Source organism: Mobula birostris, chromosome 17, assembly GCF_030028105.1.
Source record: "Mobula birostris isolate sMobBir1 chromosome 17, sMobBir1.hap1, whole genome shotgun sequence".
In the NCBI taxonomy this organism is placed as follows: domain Eukaryota; kingdom Metazoa; phylum Chordata; class Chondrichthyes; order Myliobatiformes; family Myliobatidae; genus Mobula; species Mobula birostris.
The window spans coordinates 1,394,470-1,414,395 of record NC_092386.1 but is presented as its reverse complement, the minus strand read 5'-3'; the positions used below and the strand labels follow the sequence as shown (position 1 = coordinate 1,414,395).

The window sequence follows — 19,926 nt, the reverse complement described above, 5'->3', positions numbered from 1 at the left end:
TTTTGAATGTGTCTTAAAATACAGAACCATTTGCTCAGTTATACATGGTATCTTTAAACTATTAAGACAATATTGCACAAAAATTTGTGTTTGTATGAGTTTAGTCTGAAACCCAAGCAGTCATAATCCTTAATAAATAGATTTATTTTTGTGGCATGTACCACGGTACAACGTGGAATTCATTGACATGGGAGATATTTTAGTCACTGTTTTTAAATTGGTGAAACTCATGCAATACAGAATAGTGAGGCAGAGTCTAATTTTATGACTGAACTCATCCCAGGGGAAAGATATTAATAGAAAATGGTAGGGCACAAAGAGGTGTTAACAACTGGACCTCTGAGTTTAAATCTATAAATCCCCTGCCAATAGAATGATGAAAAAGGCAGATGTCACTATTAACTTCATACATGAGGGCATGGGGTATAACAGTTGGAATGTTATGTTGCAACTTTTCAAAATATTGGTTAGATTTTGCAGAAGTGTGTGTGGTTCTGGATTTCACACAATAAACAGGACGGGGTTGTATTGGAGTGAGTGCAGAGAAGATTCACCAGGATGTTGCCTCGTTTGGAGGACTTTCGTGATGGGGAGAGACTGGACAGGCAGGGATTGCTTTCCCTCCAGTGAATGGAGACTGATGCAGATGTACAAAATTATAAGAGGCATAGATTGGGGTACATAGTCCGATTCCATTTTTCCTCGTAGGTTTATCACACAGAAAAAGACGCAGGTGGCAGAAAGGAGTGGTAAACAGCATTTCAGGGCAGAGTTGTTTTTCCTTCAGAGTGGTGGACAGCTAGAACTTATTGCCAGAGCAGGTAGTGGAATCAACATACAGTTAATTAGAAGAGACATTTAGACAAGTTGGTAAATAGGCACAGCTCAGTAAGATGCTGACCTAATATCAGTGCATGGGATGAGATCAGCAAGGTCAGGATGGGATGAAGGATCCATTCATGTGATATACTGTCCCACCAGTCTTAGATCCCGCTACAGGGAGAGTCCAGTACAGTCCCACCACTCTCAGTTCCAGTCACAGGAGTCCAGTACAGTCCCACCACTCTCAGTTCCAGTCACAGGGTCCAGTACAGTCCCCCCCACTCTCAGTTCCAGTCACAGGGTCCAGTACAGTCCCACCACTCTCAGTTCCAGTCACAGGGTCTAGTACAGTCCCACCACTCTCAGTTCCAGTCACAGGAGTCCAGTACAGTCCCCCCACTCTCAGTTCCAGTCACAGGGTCTAGTACAGTCCCCCCATTCTCAGTTCCAGTCACAGGGTCCAGTACAGTCCGCCCCACTCTCAGTTCCAGTCACAGGGTCCAGTACAGTCCCCCCCACTCTCAGTTCCAGTCACAGGAGTCCAGTACAGTCCTACCGCTCTCAGTTCCAGTCACAGGGTCTAGTACAGTCCCCCCATTCTCAGTTCCAGTCACAAGGTGGATCTAGTACAGTCCCACTTCTCTCGGTTCCGGTCGCAGTAATCTAGTACATTCCCACCACTCTCAGTTCCAGTCACAAGGTGGGTCTAGTACAGTCCCACCACTCTCAGTTCCAGTCACAAGGAAGGTCTAGTACAGTCCCACTTCTTCAGTTCCAGTCACAGTAGTCTAGTACATTCCCACCACTCTCAGTTCCAGTCACAAGGTGGGTCTAGTACAGTCCCACCAGTTCCATTGTCAGGTCTAGGTAATAAGTGGATAAAAGACCAAAGATGTTCTTTTGTTATTTTGCTGGCTAATTTTTGATGGCACTGTCAACATTTGCAAATTCTCACTTTTTGAGTTTCTCTCTGTGGTTTTCTCTAGACTCCCAAGGACAGTATATTAGAGCAGTTGGCTGTTGTCAATTGCCTCTCGTGACGTTTCTTTGGCAGGAGAATTGGGGGAAATGGGTGGGTGTATGAGTGAGATTGTGGGAAAATAACTGGGAATTGGATCTGATGGGAACACCCAGGGAGCTAGCATAGAATTGATGGATCAAATGGACTTTTCTGTGTTAAAAATGGAAGAGAGTAATATGAACTTCCAGGCAACACTTCATGTGAAGCTTGAAGAACCATGAAATGAAAAGACAGAGGAAGTCCTTCTCTCAAATTGATAATGGAATAATGTGGTTTTGGAGATATGAAATCCTTGTGTATGTGATTGTTGTTTATGTGCTTCTGTCGCAGGCGTTCACAATGTTATTTTGGATGAGAGTCATTTCAGAGATTTGCTAAATTACCATGTTCGCCCTCCACCAGCTGATTCCAATTCTGAGTGTTCTCTCATTCGTATGGGTAAGCACATTCTTACTCACAGAATCCTTCAATACTTGATGTTCTTTGCAGCTTGGTAACATCAACATGGCTGAGTACCAGCAGTACCCAAGGAGGAAAAATCCTTACCGTGCACATCATTGTAAGAAACTCTCTTCACATTTTGTGGGGAAACTCAACCCTTCTATCAGAGCCCTTCTCTCAGTGAGTGTAAATTCCTAGGTTGCTCTCACTCAACTATTCCTACGACATGGAAAAATACAGAGGGGCAGTGACAAGCTTACGCAATACATGGTCCCCAAATGACACTGATGTTTTTAACGTAAGAGGGTTTTTAAAGTGGAGAAGCCATTGCACTCTCTTAACCTTGTAAGTACGGTAGTACAAACGTGCATCACAAACTGGGAGTTTCCTTGGTTTCAGTGGATGATCATGACTTCTTCTGTGCCTTATCATGCCCTTCGATCTCCACAGAGCGTCACAGTACAGTACCATCTTCCTGGCTTTAAAAATTTTTATTTTTATTTTTAATATTTTGAAGACAAAGACAAATGATGATGGAGACAGCAGACAGAGAATTGGAAATGAATACCAATGAATTGATCCGCTTGACCCGAAACCAGAGTGTGTGGGCCATGGCAGTCAAAGCTCAAACTGGGCACGGCACCTGATGATGATGATGATTTTTAATGTACAATGTGAAGCTAGGTCACCTTTATATTTCTCACGGACCTTGGTAATTCTGCCTTTTTAGAAGCTTTTCCTTGCTCCTTTTACCTGCTGATGTTGGTGATACATAACTGAGAACTGCATATAGCTTTGTATTTGCTGATGTCGGTGAGACGTAAGTTGGAGTATTGTGTATAGCTTCATTAAGGAGGCAAACCTTTGCATTGGAGGCAGCTGAGGGTGAGATGAAGAGATGATCTTAATGCAACAATTGAGCATATTCGTTCCATACTCACTGGAATGTAGAAAAAGGAGAGGTGATGGAAATGTGTAAGATTCTGAGAGGATGAGATTGTAGATGTTCAGAGGATGTTTTCACTCACAGGGGAGTCTAGGATTAGGTATATTTTCCAAATAAGGGGCAGCCATTTGATTACAAATAATGGGAAATATCTTCTGAAAAAGATGTGTATCTTCAGAATTCCCAGCCCTACAGAACTGTTGAGTGTTATTGAAGATATTGAATACTCCACCCCAGGAATATCGTGTTCTTTTCTGGTCGACTAATTATTGGGAAGATGTGGAAGTTTTAGAGAGGATGCAGAGGAAATCTACGAGGATGCTGCCTGAATTCGAGAGCATGTCTGATGATGATAGGTTGAGTGAGGTAAAGATTTTCTTTTTAGAGCAAAGGAGAATGAGAGGTCACTTGATGGAGGTGTATAAGATTATAATCTGCTGTAGCAGGAGCACAGTGAGAGAGAGAGCCGGTGAGATGTTGAAGTGTTGGGATGAATAGTGTTTTTTTGAAGCACTCTAGATCATGTTCGGCACATGTTGGGGATGTGGCCAAGTAATTAAGGCGTTCATCTAGTGATCTCAGGGTCGCTGGTTCAAGCCTCAGCTGTGGCAGCGTGTTTGCGCCCTTGAGCAAGGCACTTAATCACACATTGCTCTAGTGTCTGTGCGAGGAGTGGCGCCCCACACAGACTTCCAATCTGCTCCTTGTAAGGCCTGAAAATGCCTGATGTAGGCCTCTCATGGTCTGAGTCGACGTTCTCCCCCCCCCCCCCCCGATCATGGTCTCTGGGGGCTTTGCTATTGCTTGCATGCTAGGTTGCTAGGTAGTGTGGTGGGGGGAGGGTTGAAGTTTTTGCTGAAGTAAGTGGTGGGAAAGGGGGAGCATTAATGGTTTGCTACTGCTTGTGTGTGGGGGGGGGGATTTTAACATTTTCTGTCATTCATTCTTTGGGGTTTTTCTTCTGTTCGATGAATGTCTCTGTGAAGAGTAAGAATTTCAGGTTGTACACATTCTCTGATATTAAATTGAACCATCTAAGATATACAGATTTGAGGTGTGTGGGGTGCCCATGATGGGGTAGCACCCCTCTGGTGAAGGGGCTTGTCAGGTCCATTCTGAGGCAGCTCGCGCACCTTTGATTCCCACTGGACACTCAGTTCTCACCTTTGGCTCCAAGTAGCTGTTTGCGTGCGACAGTGGGCATACTCTAACAGACGGGCTAAAGCAGCTGAGACCAGCCAGTGCAATAGGACATGCATGTCTTAGCATGCAAAGTCGTCTCCAGCGGACTGGCTGAATGAGATCCAATGGCCAGGTACTGTAACACTCTGTGGAGATCGAAGGGCATGATAAGGCACAGAAGAAGTCATGATCATCCACTGAAACCAAGGAAACCCCCAGTTTGTGATGCACGTTTGTACTACCGTACTTACAAGGTCAAGAGAGTGCAATGACTTCTCCACTTTAAAAACTCTCCCACACGGGTTTCCGTAAGATTATAAGAGGCTTAGATAGAATAGACAGCCAGAGACTTTTTCAAGTGCAGCAATGACATACCAGAAGAGGTGACTGGAGGAAAGAATAGGGGTCAGGTCAGGGGTAGGTTTTTTTACACAGAGAGTGGTGGTTGTATGGAATGCACTGCCAGGCGTGCTGGTGGAGGCAGATACATTAGGGACGTTTAAGAATCTCTTAAGTAGGCACATGGCTGAAAGAAAAATACATGGTTATGTAGGAAGGAAGGATTAGCTTGATCGTGGAGTAGATTTATATTGGTGGGCACAACATCATGGGCCAAAGGGACAATACTGTGCTGTAGTGTTCTATGTTTTATATTCAAGGCTATGAGAGAGTAGACTGTTAACAGAGTAGGATAATTAATTATTAAGGAGATGAGTGAAAAACAAAACTGAAGTTCAGATCCCTTTCGTAGATATTCCAGTTAACAATATTGCATGTACTTTGATATCAACGTCAGCCATTACCTTAGTTTCATGTATAATAGTTGTTTTGATTGATAATATTGTTCATTTTGTTGGGAGTTAATATTCTTTTAATAAAACATTCTTTTTCACTTTTTGTAAGGTTTTCCTCAACATATAATGGCATCCTTATCAGATCAGAATGCGAAACCGTGCTTCAGCATGGCGTGAGTATAGTATTGGAATGCTCATTACAGCATCTGGAGATTTGTGAACTGAGTACAATCATATTAACAATTGTGTCGGCTTAATTTATACCTTTTCTGCTTCTAGACATCTGGATAGCAGTAGTGGACCAATCTTGACACTTGGTGGATATTTTTGTCCCCAGTGTAGAGCTAAATACACCGAACTGCCTGTAGATTGTAAAGTCTGTGGTGAGTACATCATAACTTTGAAATGCACTTGAAAAGTGTTTCAGCCATCATGTGAAGGTGGAGAAATGCAATGAATTTGGAATGTATGAACTACACTGGTGAAGAGAAGTATTTAAATTTGAGGAAAGCAGTGGTATGGAGACAAACAGCAAAAGGATGTGTGGGATTCTGATGTTTTTAATCCAGGGTTCCTTTGGAAATCAGGAAAGAGGCATAAAACTTGTTGCTTCACAATTGTTTTATTTAGCATTAATAGAACACAAGAAATTGAAATGGAAGATAACAAGAGCAGAGGCTAGTAAGTGACAGGAGAGAGAAGCAGAAAGTGGCAGCATAACATGGTCAGCTTTTTATACCCCATACTTCAGAAACATTCTAATCAAATTCATAGATAAGAGTCAACCAATCAGATACCCTCTGTTCAAATATTACAGCATCTGGAGATTTGTGAACTGAGTACAATCATATTAACAATTGTGAAGCTTCCAGCACTTTCTAGAATGTTATAAAGAACTGTAACCACTAGGGGACGCACTGAACAACTGCATATACATACTGTTTGTGCTAGGAAATATACCAATAGTTACATGTATATAAGTTGTTATGAAAAATACTAGCAAGTAACTAATTACTAACCTGCAAAGAAAATGACAATAAATAGTCCAATCTAACAGATGTAACAAAGTGAGCAGAAAAGATGGATGTTAAGATAAGGATTGTAAAGAAATGTTCAGTTGTACCATTTCAGAGAAGTTTGGATAAATACTTGGATGGCCAGGATGGGATGGGAGGGAGCGGCGAGTAACAGTTCAACATGGATTGGATGGGCTGGAGGGCCTGCTTCTGTGCTACAGTGCTCTGTGAGTCTGACGGGTGAAGAGTCATGGTGAATCCCTGACTATCCAGCACGTTGGAGACCTGCATGTCCAGTTATCCAGCACATTGCTTATCCCCAAGGAAAGCTGCCAAAGCGACCTGCACCTTCGACATCTCTGAGGTTGAAGTGTGCAGGTGTTTCCAATGAGTGGACAGTCGCAAGGCTGCGGGGCCGGACGGCATCCTAGGGCGGGTCCTCAGGATGTGCGTGGCACAACTGGCAGGTGTGTTTGCAGACATTTTTAATCTCTCTCTCCCAGTGTAGAGTGCCCTTTGCTTCAAAACATCCACCATTGTCCCTGTACCTAAAAAGACCAAGGTAACATGTCTGAACGACTGGCGTCCTGTCACACTCACCTCAATAATAAGCGAATGCTCTGAGAGGCTGGTCAAAGACTACATCTGCAGCTTGCTACCACCCACACTGGACCCCCTACAATTCACCTACCGACACAACCGATGGACAGATGATGCAATAGCCACAGCTCTACACACCGTCCTTACACATCTGGAGAAGAGAGATGGTTATGTGAGAATGCTGTTCTAGACTATAGTTCAGCATCCAACACATAATTCCCTCCAGGCTTGACAAGAAGCTCAGAGACCTCAGCCTTCACCCTGCCTTGTGCAGCTGGATCCTGGACTTCGTCAGATTGCCGGCAGGTGGTAAGAGTGGGCTCCCTGACCTCTGCTCCTCTGACCCTCAACACAAGTGCCCCTCAGGGCTGTGTCCTAAACCCCCTCCTTCATTGTCTGTATACCCATGACTGTGTCGCCACCCATAGCTCCAATCTGCTAATTAAATTTGCTGATGACACTACACTGATTGGCTTAATCTCAAATAATAACGAGGCAGCCTACAGAGAAGAAGTCATCACCCTGACACAGTGGTGTCAAGAAAACAACCTCTCCCTCAATGTCACAAAAACAAAGGAGCTGATTGTGGACTACAGGAGGAATGGAGACAGGCTAAACTCTATTGACATCGATGGATCTGGGATTGAGAAGGTGACCAGCTTTAAGTTCCTTAGTGTACACATCACTGAGGACCTCACGTGGTCTGAACATACCGGCTGTGTAGTGAAAAAGCACAACCACGCCTCTTTCACCTCAGACAGTTGAAGAAGTTTGGCACGAGTCCTCAAATCCTAAGGACTTTCTACAGGGGCGCAATTGAGAGCATCCTGACTGGCTGCATCACTGCCTAGTACGGGAGGGTACTTCACTCAATGGTAAGACTCTGTAGAGAGTGGTGCAGACAGCCCAGTGCATCTGTAGATGTGAACTTCCCACTATTCAGGACATTTACAAAGACAGGTGTGTAACAAGGTCCTGAAGGATCATTGTGGACCTGAGTCACCACAAACTGTTCCAACTACTACCATCCGGGAAACGGTACCTCAGCATTAACGCCAGGACCAGCAGGCTCTGTGACAGCTTCTTCCACCAGGCCATCAGACTGATTAACTCATGCTGATACAATTATATTTCTATGCTATATTGACTGTTGTACATACTATTTATTACAAATGACTATAATTTGCAAATTGTGCATTCAGGCGGAGATGTAATATAAAAATTTTTACTCCTTGTGTAGGTGATGGATGTAAGAAATAAAGTCAATTCAATTCACGGAGACTTCTGTGTCAAATGAGCAGATTTTCTGAATGATTGGGAACTATTTCTAATACTCCAACATACTTTTTGTTCACAAGTTTAAATATTAGGCAATATTATCATAAATTTTCCATTTAATCGGGTAAGTATAAAGGAAGCAGTGTGAGTGGAAAAAGGCTGTGGGAACTGGAACCTAGGTGATCTGAAAGGGTTCACACCCAAAGAACCGATCATGCCAAGATCTTTAGGTCCATGGAGGTAGAAGTGAATGTTTCCAGGGCTGGAGATCTGGAGCAGTAACAAGAATGGTCAGGCTGGGTATATCCACCAGGTTCAGGAACAATTTTTATCCCCCAACCATCGGCCTCTTGAACCAAAGCGGAGAAGTTCACTCACCCCAACACTGAACTGTCCCACACCCTCTGGCCTCACTTTCAAGCACTCTTTGTCTCGTGTTCTTGAGAATTATTGCTTATTTATTATTATTTTTTCTCTTTTTGTATTTGCACAGTTTGTGTCTTTTTGCTTATGTGTAGTTTTTCATTTATTCTATTGTGTTTCTTTGTATTTACTGTGAATGCCTGCACTTTCAGTATTGTATGTTGTGACAAGTACGTACTTTATTAATAAATTTTGAACTTTGATCTGCAAACTAGAGGAGGCTGGAACAGTGATGGTGCAGATCAGCTTGGGTGACTGTGAAGGATTGAAAGCATGGTGATAAGTAGCAGGCAGAATGTTAAAGTTGTTAGAGAAAGGATTTAGGGAAGTCCCTTTTGCCCAGAAGACAGTGAGAAACTGAAGATTGCTGCTTGAGACACTGGCAGAGGCAGAACTCCTTGATGCATTTTGAAAGAGCTTGCCTGAATACAGTGCAGTCTGTATGGCTGCAAACAGAGTTGTGAAGTGGCATTTGTCTGTATATCTGGGCAGCATGAGCCAGTGGAAAGCTCTGCTGTTATAAATATCATCAATTCAGTCTTGACTTTGGCACTTTGAAATGGCGCTGAGTATAGATTGGAGGGATATGAATTAAAGATGAGTGGACCAGTAATACAAAGCACCGGATTCAACACATACTCTTCTAACCAGCTTTGAGGAAGGCCACCAAATAGTAGATTCATTTCAGCATTACTGTTTGAACTAGGCTGGTTCCTTGTAAACCACAGAGACATGGATAATGGATAGCTTGATAATATATGTCAAAATCATAATGTCAGTTTCATATTGTATATCAGTGGAGATTTGATCTGTATCTTCTTGGAATTTCATCCCCAAGAACTCCATCTGGATTTTTACTTTGGTGCACCTATAAACTTGATACATGAGAATGCCATACTATTTTACATATCTTATTGGAAGCTCTTTGCACTTGTTCCCATTACCTCATTTATGTGAAGATTAATGTCACATAAATTCAAAATTTGTCAATATTTATGAACTCTGTGCTATTTTGGTATGTGTAAATGATATGTTGAGAAATATCCAAGTTCGAGAGTATTTTCATCTGATGGTACATATACACAACCAAATGAAGCAACATTCTTCTGCACCACAGTGCACCAACAAAACATAATCACACACACAGCACATAAACCAAAATATGACCATATATAAGTTAATAAAATATAATTCAAAATGCGTAGCACAGGTAAACAGTAAACAGCTCGCTGTCCTAGTGACGGGACCTCGGTGATGGCAGGATGTTGATTAGTCTCACAGCCTGAGGGAATGAAGCTCTACTCTACTCTCTGTATACACATGACTGTGTGGCTAGGCATAGCTCAAATACCATCTATAACTTTGCTGACAATACAACCATTGTAGGTAGAATCTCAGGTGGTGACGAGAGGGCGTACAGGAGGGAGATAACCCAACTAATGGAGTGGTGTTGCAGCAACACCCTGGCACTCAGCGTTAGTAAAATGACGGAGCTGATTGTGGACTTCAGGAAGGGTAAGACGAAGGAACACATACCAATCCTCATAGAGGGATCAGAGTGGAGAGAGTGAGCTGTTTCAAGTTCCTGGGTGTCAAGATCTCTGAGGATCTAACCTGGTCCCAACATATCGATGCAGTTAAAGAAGGCAAGACGGTGACTGTACTTCATTAGGAGTTTGAAGAGATTTGGCCTGTCAACAAATACACTCAAAAACTTCTACAGTTGTAACATGGAGAGCATTCTGACAGGCTGCATCACTGTCTGGTATGGAGAGGCAACTGCACAGGACTGAAAGAAGCTGCAGAAGGTTGTAAATCTAGTCAGCTCCATCTTGAGTACTAGCCTACAAAGTACTCAGGACATCTTCAGGGAGTGGTGTCTCAGAAAGGCAGCGTCCATTATTAAGGACCCCAGCACCCAGGGCATTCCCTTTTCTCACTGTTACCATCAGGTAGGAGGTACAGAAGCCTGAAGGCACACACTTAGTGATTCAGGAACAGCTTCTTCCCTCCTGCCATCTGATTCCCAAATGGACTTTGCATCTTTGGACACCACCTCACTTTTTTAATATACAGAATTTCTGTTAATGCACATTTTAAAAAATCTATTCAATATATGTATATTGTAATTGATTTACTTGTTTATTGTTATTTTTTTTTCTCCGTTACATTATGTATCTCACTGAAATGCTGCTGCTAAGTTAACAAATTTCACATCACATGCTGTTGATAATAAACCTGATTCTGAATCTGATTCTGAAGCTGTTACCCAGTGTGGCAGTCCGAGTTCTGATCCTCCTGTATCTCCATCCTGACAGTACTGGGTTTAAAAGATTGTGGGATGGGTGGTAGGGATCCTCAACAATGCCCCTGTCATGAAAAGTTAACCAGAGGAGTAATTGTTTTTATTGTTTGTGGTAGGTCTTACGTTAGTCTCTGCACCTCACTTGGCAAGATCTTACCATCATCTGTTCCCACTGGATGCGTTCAGAGAAATTCCCTTAGAAGAGATTCCGGGAGAACGGTAGGTAAAATCACATAGATAAAGATCAGAAACACGAGAAAATCTGCAGTTGCTAGAAATCCAAAACAAGATACACAGAATGCTGGAGGAACTCAGCAGGCCAGGCAGCGTCCATAGAAAGGAGTAAACAGTCGACAATTCGGGCCGAGATCCCTCATCAGAATTGGAACGGAAAAGGGAAAGAGTCGGACTAAGAAGGGAGAGGGGAGGAAGATGTACAAGGTGGCAGGTGATTGGTGACTCGGGAAAGGGGAGGGGAGTGAAGAAAAGAGCTGAGAAGTTGATTGGTGCAAGAGATAAAAGGCTGGAGAAGGGAAAATGATAGGAGAGGACAGCAGAGCATGGAAGAAGGGGAAGGGGGAGGAGCACCAGAGGGAGATGTTAAGCAGGTAAGGAGATAAGGTGAGAGAGGGAAACAGGAATAGGCGAATGGGGAATGGTGAAGGAGGGGTTAGTTACCGCAAGTTCGAAAAATCAATGTTCATGCCGTCTGGTTGGAGGCTACCCACACGGAATATAAGGTTTTGCTCCTCCAACCTGAGTGTGGCCTCATCAAGGCAGTAGAGGAGGCCATGGACTTGTATGTCAGATTGAGTATGGGAAGTAGAATTGAAATGGGTAGCCAGTGGGAGATCCTGCTTTTTGTGGCCTACTGCGTGTAGGTGCTCAGCGAAGTGTCTCCCAACCTTCATTGGATCTCACTGATCTACAGGAGGCCATACTAGGAGCACCGGACATAGAATATGACCCCAACAGGCTCAGAGATGAAGTGTTGCCTCACCTGGAAGGACTGTTTGGGGCCCTGAATAGTAGTCAGGGAGGAGGTGTAGGTGCAGGTGTGGCACTTGTTCTGCTTGCAAGGATAAGTACCAGGAGGAAGATCAGTGGACAAGGGAGTTGCACAGGGAGTGATCCCCACGGAAAGCAGAAAGGGGGAGAGGGAAAGATGTGCTTAATGATGGGATCCCTTTGGAGAAGTGACAGAGAACTTGGCTGGGATGGGTACGAAGGACTTTAGTCTGGGTGCGGGTCGAGGGGACTAGGTAGTTCAAGTGCTTCGGCTCAGACAGATGGGCTGAAGTGGCTGTTAGTATGCTGTAGTGTTCTGTGACTGTCTGAACATACCAGCGCAGTGCAGACCTTTCAGCTCACTGGGTTATGCCAACCTTTAGTCTAATCCGTCCCTCCTTCATAGTACTCTATTTTTAGATCATCCATGTGCCTATCTAAGAGTCTATTAAATGTCCCTTTTCTTTCTACAGCTTTAGCAGGCCATGGAACTAATGGTATTGTTATGACAACCAGAGCTTTAAAAGTTCTGATTGTTGTTACATCCTCTGAAAGTTCAAAAGTTGTGATTCTTTTTTCTTGCATTAATGGGTTAGTTGTATAGAGCTGAGAAAGTTAATCTTCCATTTTAGCCAATTAGAGAAGAAAGTTTCCATGTATTGCCTCTAGTTTTTGTAAAGTTACTGAACTTATGTAGTCTTGGCTTAGGGAAGTAAATCAGGGTTTCTGGCCACTCATTGAGACAACAAGGGGGCCATAAGGACCATTTGTGCATCTATTTCTAGAGAAGTAAAAGTAAGAATTCTTTTCAAAAAATGTTGGTTACATTGTTTCCTCCGTCTTTAGATGTTGCCAAGGTTGCCAAGGAGATATGCAAGATCCAAATGTAAGTCTTACATATATATGATTCTTGTAAAAAGTTTTTTCTTCTGGGGGTATTAAGACCATAAGACATAGGAGCAGAATTAAGCCATTCGGCCCATCGAGTCTGCTCCACCATTCAATCATGGCTGATCCTTTTTCCTCCTCTTCAGCCCAACTCCCCAGCCTTCTCCCCATAACCTTTGGTGCTGTGCCCGTCAAGAACCGAACAAGCTCTGCCTTAAATACACCCAATGACCTGGACTCCACAGCTGCCTGTGGTAAACAGATTCCACAAATTTACCACCCTCTGGATAAAGAAAGTTCTGCACATCTCTGTTTTAAATGCACACCCCTCTATCCTGAGGCTGTGCCCTCTTGTCCTAGAATCTCCACCATGGGAAACATCCTTTGCACATCTACTCTGTCAAGTCCTTTCAACATTTGAAAGGTTTCAATTAGACTCCCCCTCATCCTTCTAAATTTCAGCGGGTACAGACCCAAAGCCATCAAATGTTCCTCGTATGATAGCACTTTCATTCCCGGAATCTTTTTTCTGAAACTCCTCAGAACACTCTCCAATGCGAGCACATCTTTTCTCAGATGAGGAGCCCAAAACTATTCACAAAACTGAAGGGGAGACCTCACCAGTGCCTTATAAAGCCTCAGCATTAAACCCTGCTCTTATATTCTAGACAGCTTGAAATGTGTGCTAACATTACATTTGCCTTCCTCACCACCAACTCTACCTGCAAGTTAATCTTTACATAAGAACATAAGAAATAGGAGCAGGAGTAGACCATCCAGCCCATCGATCCTGCCCCACCATTCATAAGATCATGGCTGATCTGTCTGTAAACTCAGCTCCATCTACCTGCCTTTTCCCCAAAACCCTTAATTCCCTTACTATGTAAAAACCTATCTAACTGTTTCATGAAGAAGCCTCAACTGCTTCCCTGGGCAGAGAATTCCACAGATTCACCACTCTCTGGGAAAAACAGTTCCTGCTCAACTCCTTCGTAAATCTTCTCCACTGAAACTTGAGGCAATGTCCCCTAGTTGTAGTCCCACCTACCAATGGAAGCAACTTTCCTACTATCTTATCTATCCCTTTCAAAATTTTGTATGTTTCTATAAGATCCCCTCTCATTCTTCTAAACTCCAGAGACTGTGGTCCCAGGCAACTCAATATCTCCACATAGGTTAACCCCTTCATCCCTGGAATCAACCTCGTGAACCTCCTCTGCACTGCCTCCAAAGCCAGTATATCCTTCCTCAAGTATGGAGACCAGAACTGCACACAGTACTCCAGGTGCAGCCTCACCAGTACCCTGTATAGTTGCAGCATGACCTCCCTGCTCTTGAATTCAATCCCTCTAGCAATGAAGGCCAACATTCCGTTTGCCTTCTTAATAACCTGTTGTAACTGCAAGCCAATGTTTTGCGATTCATGCACAAGCACTCCCATGTCCCTCTGCGCAACAGAATGCTGCAATCTTTCACCATTTAAATAATAATCTGCTCTTCTATTATTCCTTCCAAAGTGGATGATCTTGCATTTCCCAATGTTGTATTCCATCTGCCAGACCTTGGCCCACTCACTTAACCTATCTATATCCCTCTGCATACTCTCCACATCCTCTGCCCAGTTTGCTTTTCCACTCAGTTTAGTGTCATCAGCAAATTTTGCTATGCTACACTCAGTCCCCTCTTCCAAATCATCAATGTAAATGGTAAACAGCTGCGGGCCCAGCACCAACCCCTGCGGCACCCCACTCATCACAGACTGCCAACCGGCAAAACACCCATTATACCAACTTTCTGCCTTCTATTGGTTAACCAGTCCACTGTCCAAGCCAATAAACTTCCTCCGACTCCATGCATCCGTATCTTATTTGTAAGTCTCTGTGCGGCACCTTATTGGATGCCTTCTGGAAATCCAAGTATATGACATCCACCTGTTCTCCTCTATCCACTGCACTCATTAAGTCCTCAAAGAACTCTAGTAAGTTTGTCAAACAGGACCTGCCCTTTCTGAATCTTTAGGGTGTTCTACACAAGAACTCCCAAGTCCTTTTGCATCTCAGATATTCTCTCCATTTTGAAAATAGTCTGCACATTTGTTTCTACTAGCAAGGTGCATGACCATGCATTTTCCAACACTATATTTCATTTGCCACTCTCTTTCCCATTCTCCTAATCTGTCTAGTCCTTCTGCATCCTACCTGTTTCCTCAACACTATCTGCCCCTCCACCACTAGTCACTGGCAGCCACAGAATCCTTTTATTCCCACTGGCTGCCTCCTACCAATCAACCAATGCTCTAACCATATCAGTAATTTTCCTGTAACCTTGGTAAGCAGGGTCATGTGTGGCACCTTGTCAAAGGCCTTCTGAAAGTCCAAATATACAACATCCACTGTACCCCCTTTATCTATCCGATGTGTAAATCTCTTCAAAGAATTTCACAACAGGTTCCCGTAAGGAAACCATGCTGACTTTGTCCTCTATCACCAAGTACCCCATAACCTCGTCCTTAACAATTGACTCAGACATCTTCCTACCCACTGAGGTGAGGTTAACTGGTCTATAATTTTCTTTTCTGCTGCCTTCCTCCTTTCTTAGAGAGTGGAGTGACATTTGCAATTTTTCCTCCTCTGGCACTATGCCAGAGTCCAATGATTTTGGAAAATCATTACTAATGTCTCCATAATCACTACCACTATCTCTTTCTGAACCCTATGGTGCAGTTCATCTAGCCTGGGTCAATTATGTACCTTTTGGTCTTTCCTCCAGTTTGGGAACTGTGCCTCCCTTAATCACAGGATTCTGCAAAGAGTGGTGTGGACAGCCCAGTGCATCTGTAGATGTGAACTTCCCATGATTCAGGACATTTGCAAAGACAGGTGTTTAAAAAGGGCCCAAAGGATCATCGGGGACCTAAGTCACCCCAGCCACAATCTATTCCAGCTGCTACCATCCAGGAATCGGCACCGCAGCATAAAACCCAGGACCAACAGGTTCCGGGACAGCTTCTTCCACCAGGCCATCAGACTGATTAACTTGCACTGATTTGAGTGTATTTCTATGTTACATTGACTGTTCTATTTATTATAAATTATTATAGATTACTATGATTGCACATTGCACATTTGGATGGAGACGTAACGTAAAGGTTTTTACTCCTCATGTATGTGAAGGATGCAAGAAATCAATTTAATTCAATTCAATTCAATTTTTTCAGCACCTCCTCCCTTGTAATAGTAACTGCATTCGCTTCTCTTCCCTCACACCCTTCAACTCTATCTGCTAGTGTCTTCCACAGTGAAGACTGATGCAAAATAATCACTTTGTTCATTTGCCTTCTCCTTGGCCCCTGTTGTTTCTTTGGCCTCATTTTCTAGTGGACCTATATCCATTCTCATCTCTCTTTTATTTTTTACATACTTGAAAAAGCTTTTACTATCCACTTTGATATTGTTTGCTAAATTCCAGAGCATTGTCAGTATCACAGTCACACATCTGAGCTGGAGAAATTGATGCATTATCTGTAGACTAATTAATTCTGATTGCAGCTCTGTTACAGTATACCATTTTGTTTACAAGCTTTTCAAAGTGATTCTACTTCCGTTATAATTCAAATAAAAAGAATTCCAGCCAGAATTGAAGGGAGTGTTGCACCTGTAAATTGCAAAGCACTGTGGCTCTTTAAATTCAGTCCAGTGATGAATTTTTGTTTTAAATTTGAATATTGCAATGTGCAATCCACTAGCTGTACTGACAGGATACTGAAGATTGCCTGCAAGACAAGTGCCATGATAAGGCATCATCCAGTCATACAACCATACAACAATTACAGCACGGAAACAGGCCACCTCGGCCCTTCTAGTCTGTGCCGAACTCTTACTCTCACCTAGTCCCACTCACCCACACTCAGCCTATAGCCCTCCGTTCCTTTCCTGTCCATATAGCTATCCAATTTAACTTTAAACGACAACATCGAACCTGCCTCAACCACTTCTGCTGGAAGCTCATTCCACACAGCTGCCACTCCGAGTAAAGAAGTTCCCCCTCATGTTACCCCTAAACTTTTGTCCTCTAACTCTCAACTCATGTCCTCTTGTTTGAATCTTTATACTTTATTGTCGCCAAACAATTGATACTAGAACGTACAATCATCACAGCGATATTTGATTCTGCGCTTCCTCACTTTTTTTTCCTTTTTTCGGAGAAGGAAATCTGAGAATCGGAGCGGGAGTGCGGAAGAAGCCTTTTTTGAATTTTCCATTTTTTTTGAATTTTTCGTTGTTTTTTCCATCGGCCTTCAGAGAGGCGGGATTGCGCAGGCGTGTGACGTCGGGGAGTGAAGCTAAAAATTCAAAAAAAAGAATCTCCCCCACTCTCAATGGAAAAAGCCTATCCATGTCAACTCTATCTATCTCCCTCATAATTTTAAATAAATCTATCAAGTCCCCCCTCAGCCTTCTACGTTCCAAAGAATAAAGACCCAACTTGTTCATCCTTTCTCTGTAACTTAGGAGATGAAACCCATGTAACGTTCTAGTAAATCTTCTCTGTACTCTCTCAATTTTGTTGACATCCTTCCTATAAATCGGTGACCAGAACTGTACACAATACTCCAAATTTGGCCTTACCAATGCCTTGTACAATTTCAACATTACATCCCAACTCCTATACTCAATGCTCTGATTTATAAAGGCCAGCATACCAAAAGCTTTCTTCACCACCCTATCCACATGAGATTCTACCTTCAGGGAACTCTGCACCATTATTCCTAGACCCCTCTTCTTCTGCATTCTTCAGTGCCCTACCATTTACCATGTATGTCCTATTTTGATTAGCCCTACCAAAATGTAGCACCTCACACTTATCAGCATTAAACTCCATCTGCCATCTTTTAGCCCACTCTTCTAACTGGCCTAAATCTCTCTGCAAGCTTTGAGAACATACTTCATTATCCACAACTCCACCTATCTTAGTGTCGTCTGCATACTTACTAATCCAATTTACCACCCCATCATCCAGATCATTAATATATATGACAAACAACATTGGACCCAATACAGGTCCCTGACGCACACCACGAGTCACCAGCCTCCAATCTGACAAACAGTTATCCACCACTACTCTCTGGCGTCTCCCATCCAGCCACTGCTGAATCCTACTTCAATTTTAATACCTAACGATTGAACCTTCCTAACTAACCTTCCGTGTGGAACCTTTTCAAAGGCCTTACTGAGGTTCATATAGACAACATCCACCGCTTTACCCTCGTCAACTTTCCTAGTAACCTCTTCAAAAAATTTAATATGACTTGTCAAACATGACCTTCCGTGCACAAATCCATGTTGACTGTTCCTAATCAGACCCTGTCTATCCAGATAATTATATATACCATCTCTAAGAATACTTTCCATCAATTTACCCACCACTGACGTCAAACTCACAGGCCGATAATTGCTAGGTTTACTCTTAGAACCCTTTTTAAACAATGGAACCACATGAGCAATACGCCAATCCTCCGGCACCATCCCCGTTTCTAATGACATTTGAAATATTTCTGTCAGAGCCCCTACTATTTCCACACTAACTTCCCTCAAGGTCCTAGGGAATATCTTGTCAGGACCCGGAGACTTAACCACTTTTATACTCCTTAAAAGCGCCAGTACTTCCTTTTCTTTAATCACCATAGTTTCCATAACTACCCTACTTGTTTCCCTTACCTTACACAATTCAATATCCTTCTCCTTAGTGAATACCAAAGAAAAGAAATTGTTCAAGATCTCCCCCATCTCTTTTGGCTCCGCACATAGCCGTCCACTCTGATTCTCAATTGACTTATTGTGATTTTAGATATCTGGTACCTGATGCAGAAGATACAAGAGCAGAATAAGGCCATTCAAGCCATCGAGTTTGCTCCACCATTCCATCTCAACCCCATCTGATTTATTATCCCTCTCAACCCCATTCTCCTGTCTTCTCCCCGAAACCTTTGATGCCCTGACTAATCAAGAATGTATCAACCTCTGTTTTTAGCTATACCCACTGACTTGGCTTCCACAGCCACCTCTGGCAATGAATTACACAGATTCACCACCTTCTGGCTAAAGAAATTCCTCTTCATCTCTGCTCTAAATGGTTGTCCTCTATTCCGAGTCTGTGCCCTTTGGTTCTATACACCCCCCCCCCCCCCCCCACTGTAGGAAACATCCTCTCCACATCCATTCTATGTTGGGCTTTCAATATTCGGTGGGTTTCAATGAGATCCCCCCTCATTCTTCTAAACTCCAGTGAGTACAGGCCCAGAACCATCAAATGCTCCCCATACGATAACCCTTTCAATCTTGGGATCATCCTCATGAACCTCCTCTGGACCCTCTCCAATGCCAACCCATCTTTTCTTACATAAGTGGCCAAAACTGCTCTAAGTTTAGTCTGACCAGTGCCTTATAAAGCCTCAGCATTACATCCTTGGTTTTGTATTCTAGTCCACTTGAAATAAATGCTATCATTGTATTTGCCTTCCTTACCACCAACTCAACCTGCAAATGAGAAGCCCAGGGATTGGGAGGAGAGGCTTAAAAAAGTAGGCAATTTAGTTTTGTGGTATTAAGATTATAATTCTTCCGTTTCTTGCAGGTATATATTTGCAACGTGTGCCAGAGCATCTACTGCGTGGAGTGTGATATTTTTATTCATGACACCTTGCATTGTTGTCCTGGATGTATTCATAACCAATCCAATCTGTAATGACTGTTAAATAAATTAATAGATCAATGAATAACCAACTATATTTGGGAAATAAAAGTCTGCATTCACAAAGTCTGTATTCATAATTGAGAGCATTTTCAGTAAAGCGTGCTTTGATCAAGTGAGACCTAGATTGCTAATATTGGTACTGACTGGAAACCTTATAAACATTGCCTGCAAAGAACAATTAATTTCGTAAAACTATTCAATACATTTCGTTAAGTGCACTTGAGTAAGACAAGTCGCACTGATGTTGAAGGTTCAAAATAAATTTCTTATGGAAATGCGTATGAACTCGATGTCAACGTTTAAGAGAAGTTTGATAGGTAGATGGAGGGCAGGTGGATGGGAGTGGCCATTTTGAATGGTTTGGTATGGACTAGATGGGCTGAAGGGCCTGTTTCTGTGCTGTACTTCTCTATGACTTATGTTCAAGATGGCGCCAGCAAACAATGATT

General features: G+C 42.9%; 1 protein-coding gene across 3 annotated transcripts in view; it reads left to right on the top strand.

Moving 5' to 3' along the window:
* The window catches only part of gtf2h2 (general transcription factor IIH, polypeptide 2), a 49,047-nt gene extending 29,507 nt beyond the window's left edge, over nucleotides 1-19,540 (top strand). For 2 of the 3 annotated variants that reach the window (XM_072281180.1, XM_072281182.1), the window contains exons 11-16: nucleotides 2,174-2,281; nucleotides 5,316-5,379; nucleotides 5,486-5,589; nucleotides 10,945-11,047; nucleotides 12,683-12,722; nucleotides 15,494-19,351. In XM_072281180.1, the coding sequence (XP_072137281.1) occupies nucleotides 2,174-2,281; nucleotides 5,316-5,379; nucleotides 5,486-5,589; nucleotides 10,945-11,047; nucleotides 12,683-12,722; nucleotides 15,494-15,769 (695 nt within the window). In that variant the 3' untranslated portion in view covers nucleotides 15,770-19,351. The other variant, XM_072281183.1, reaches the window with a different exon arrangement.
* The last annotated feature ends 386 nt before the right edge of the window (nucleotides 19,541-19,926 follow it).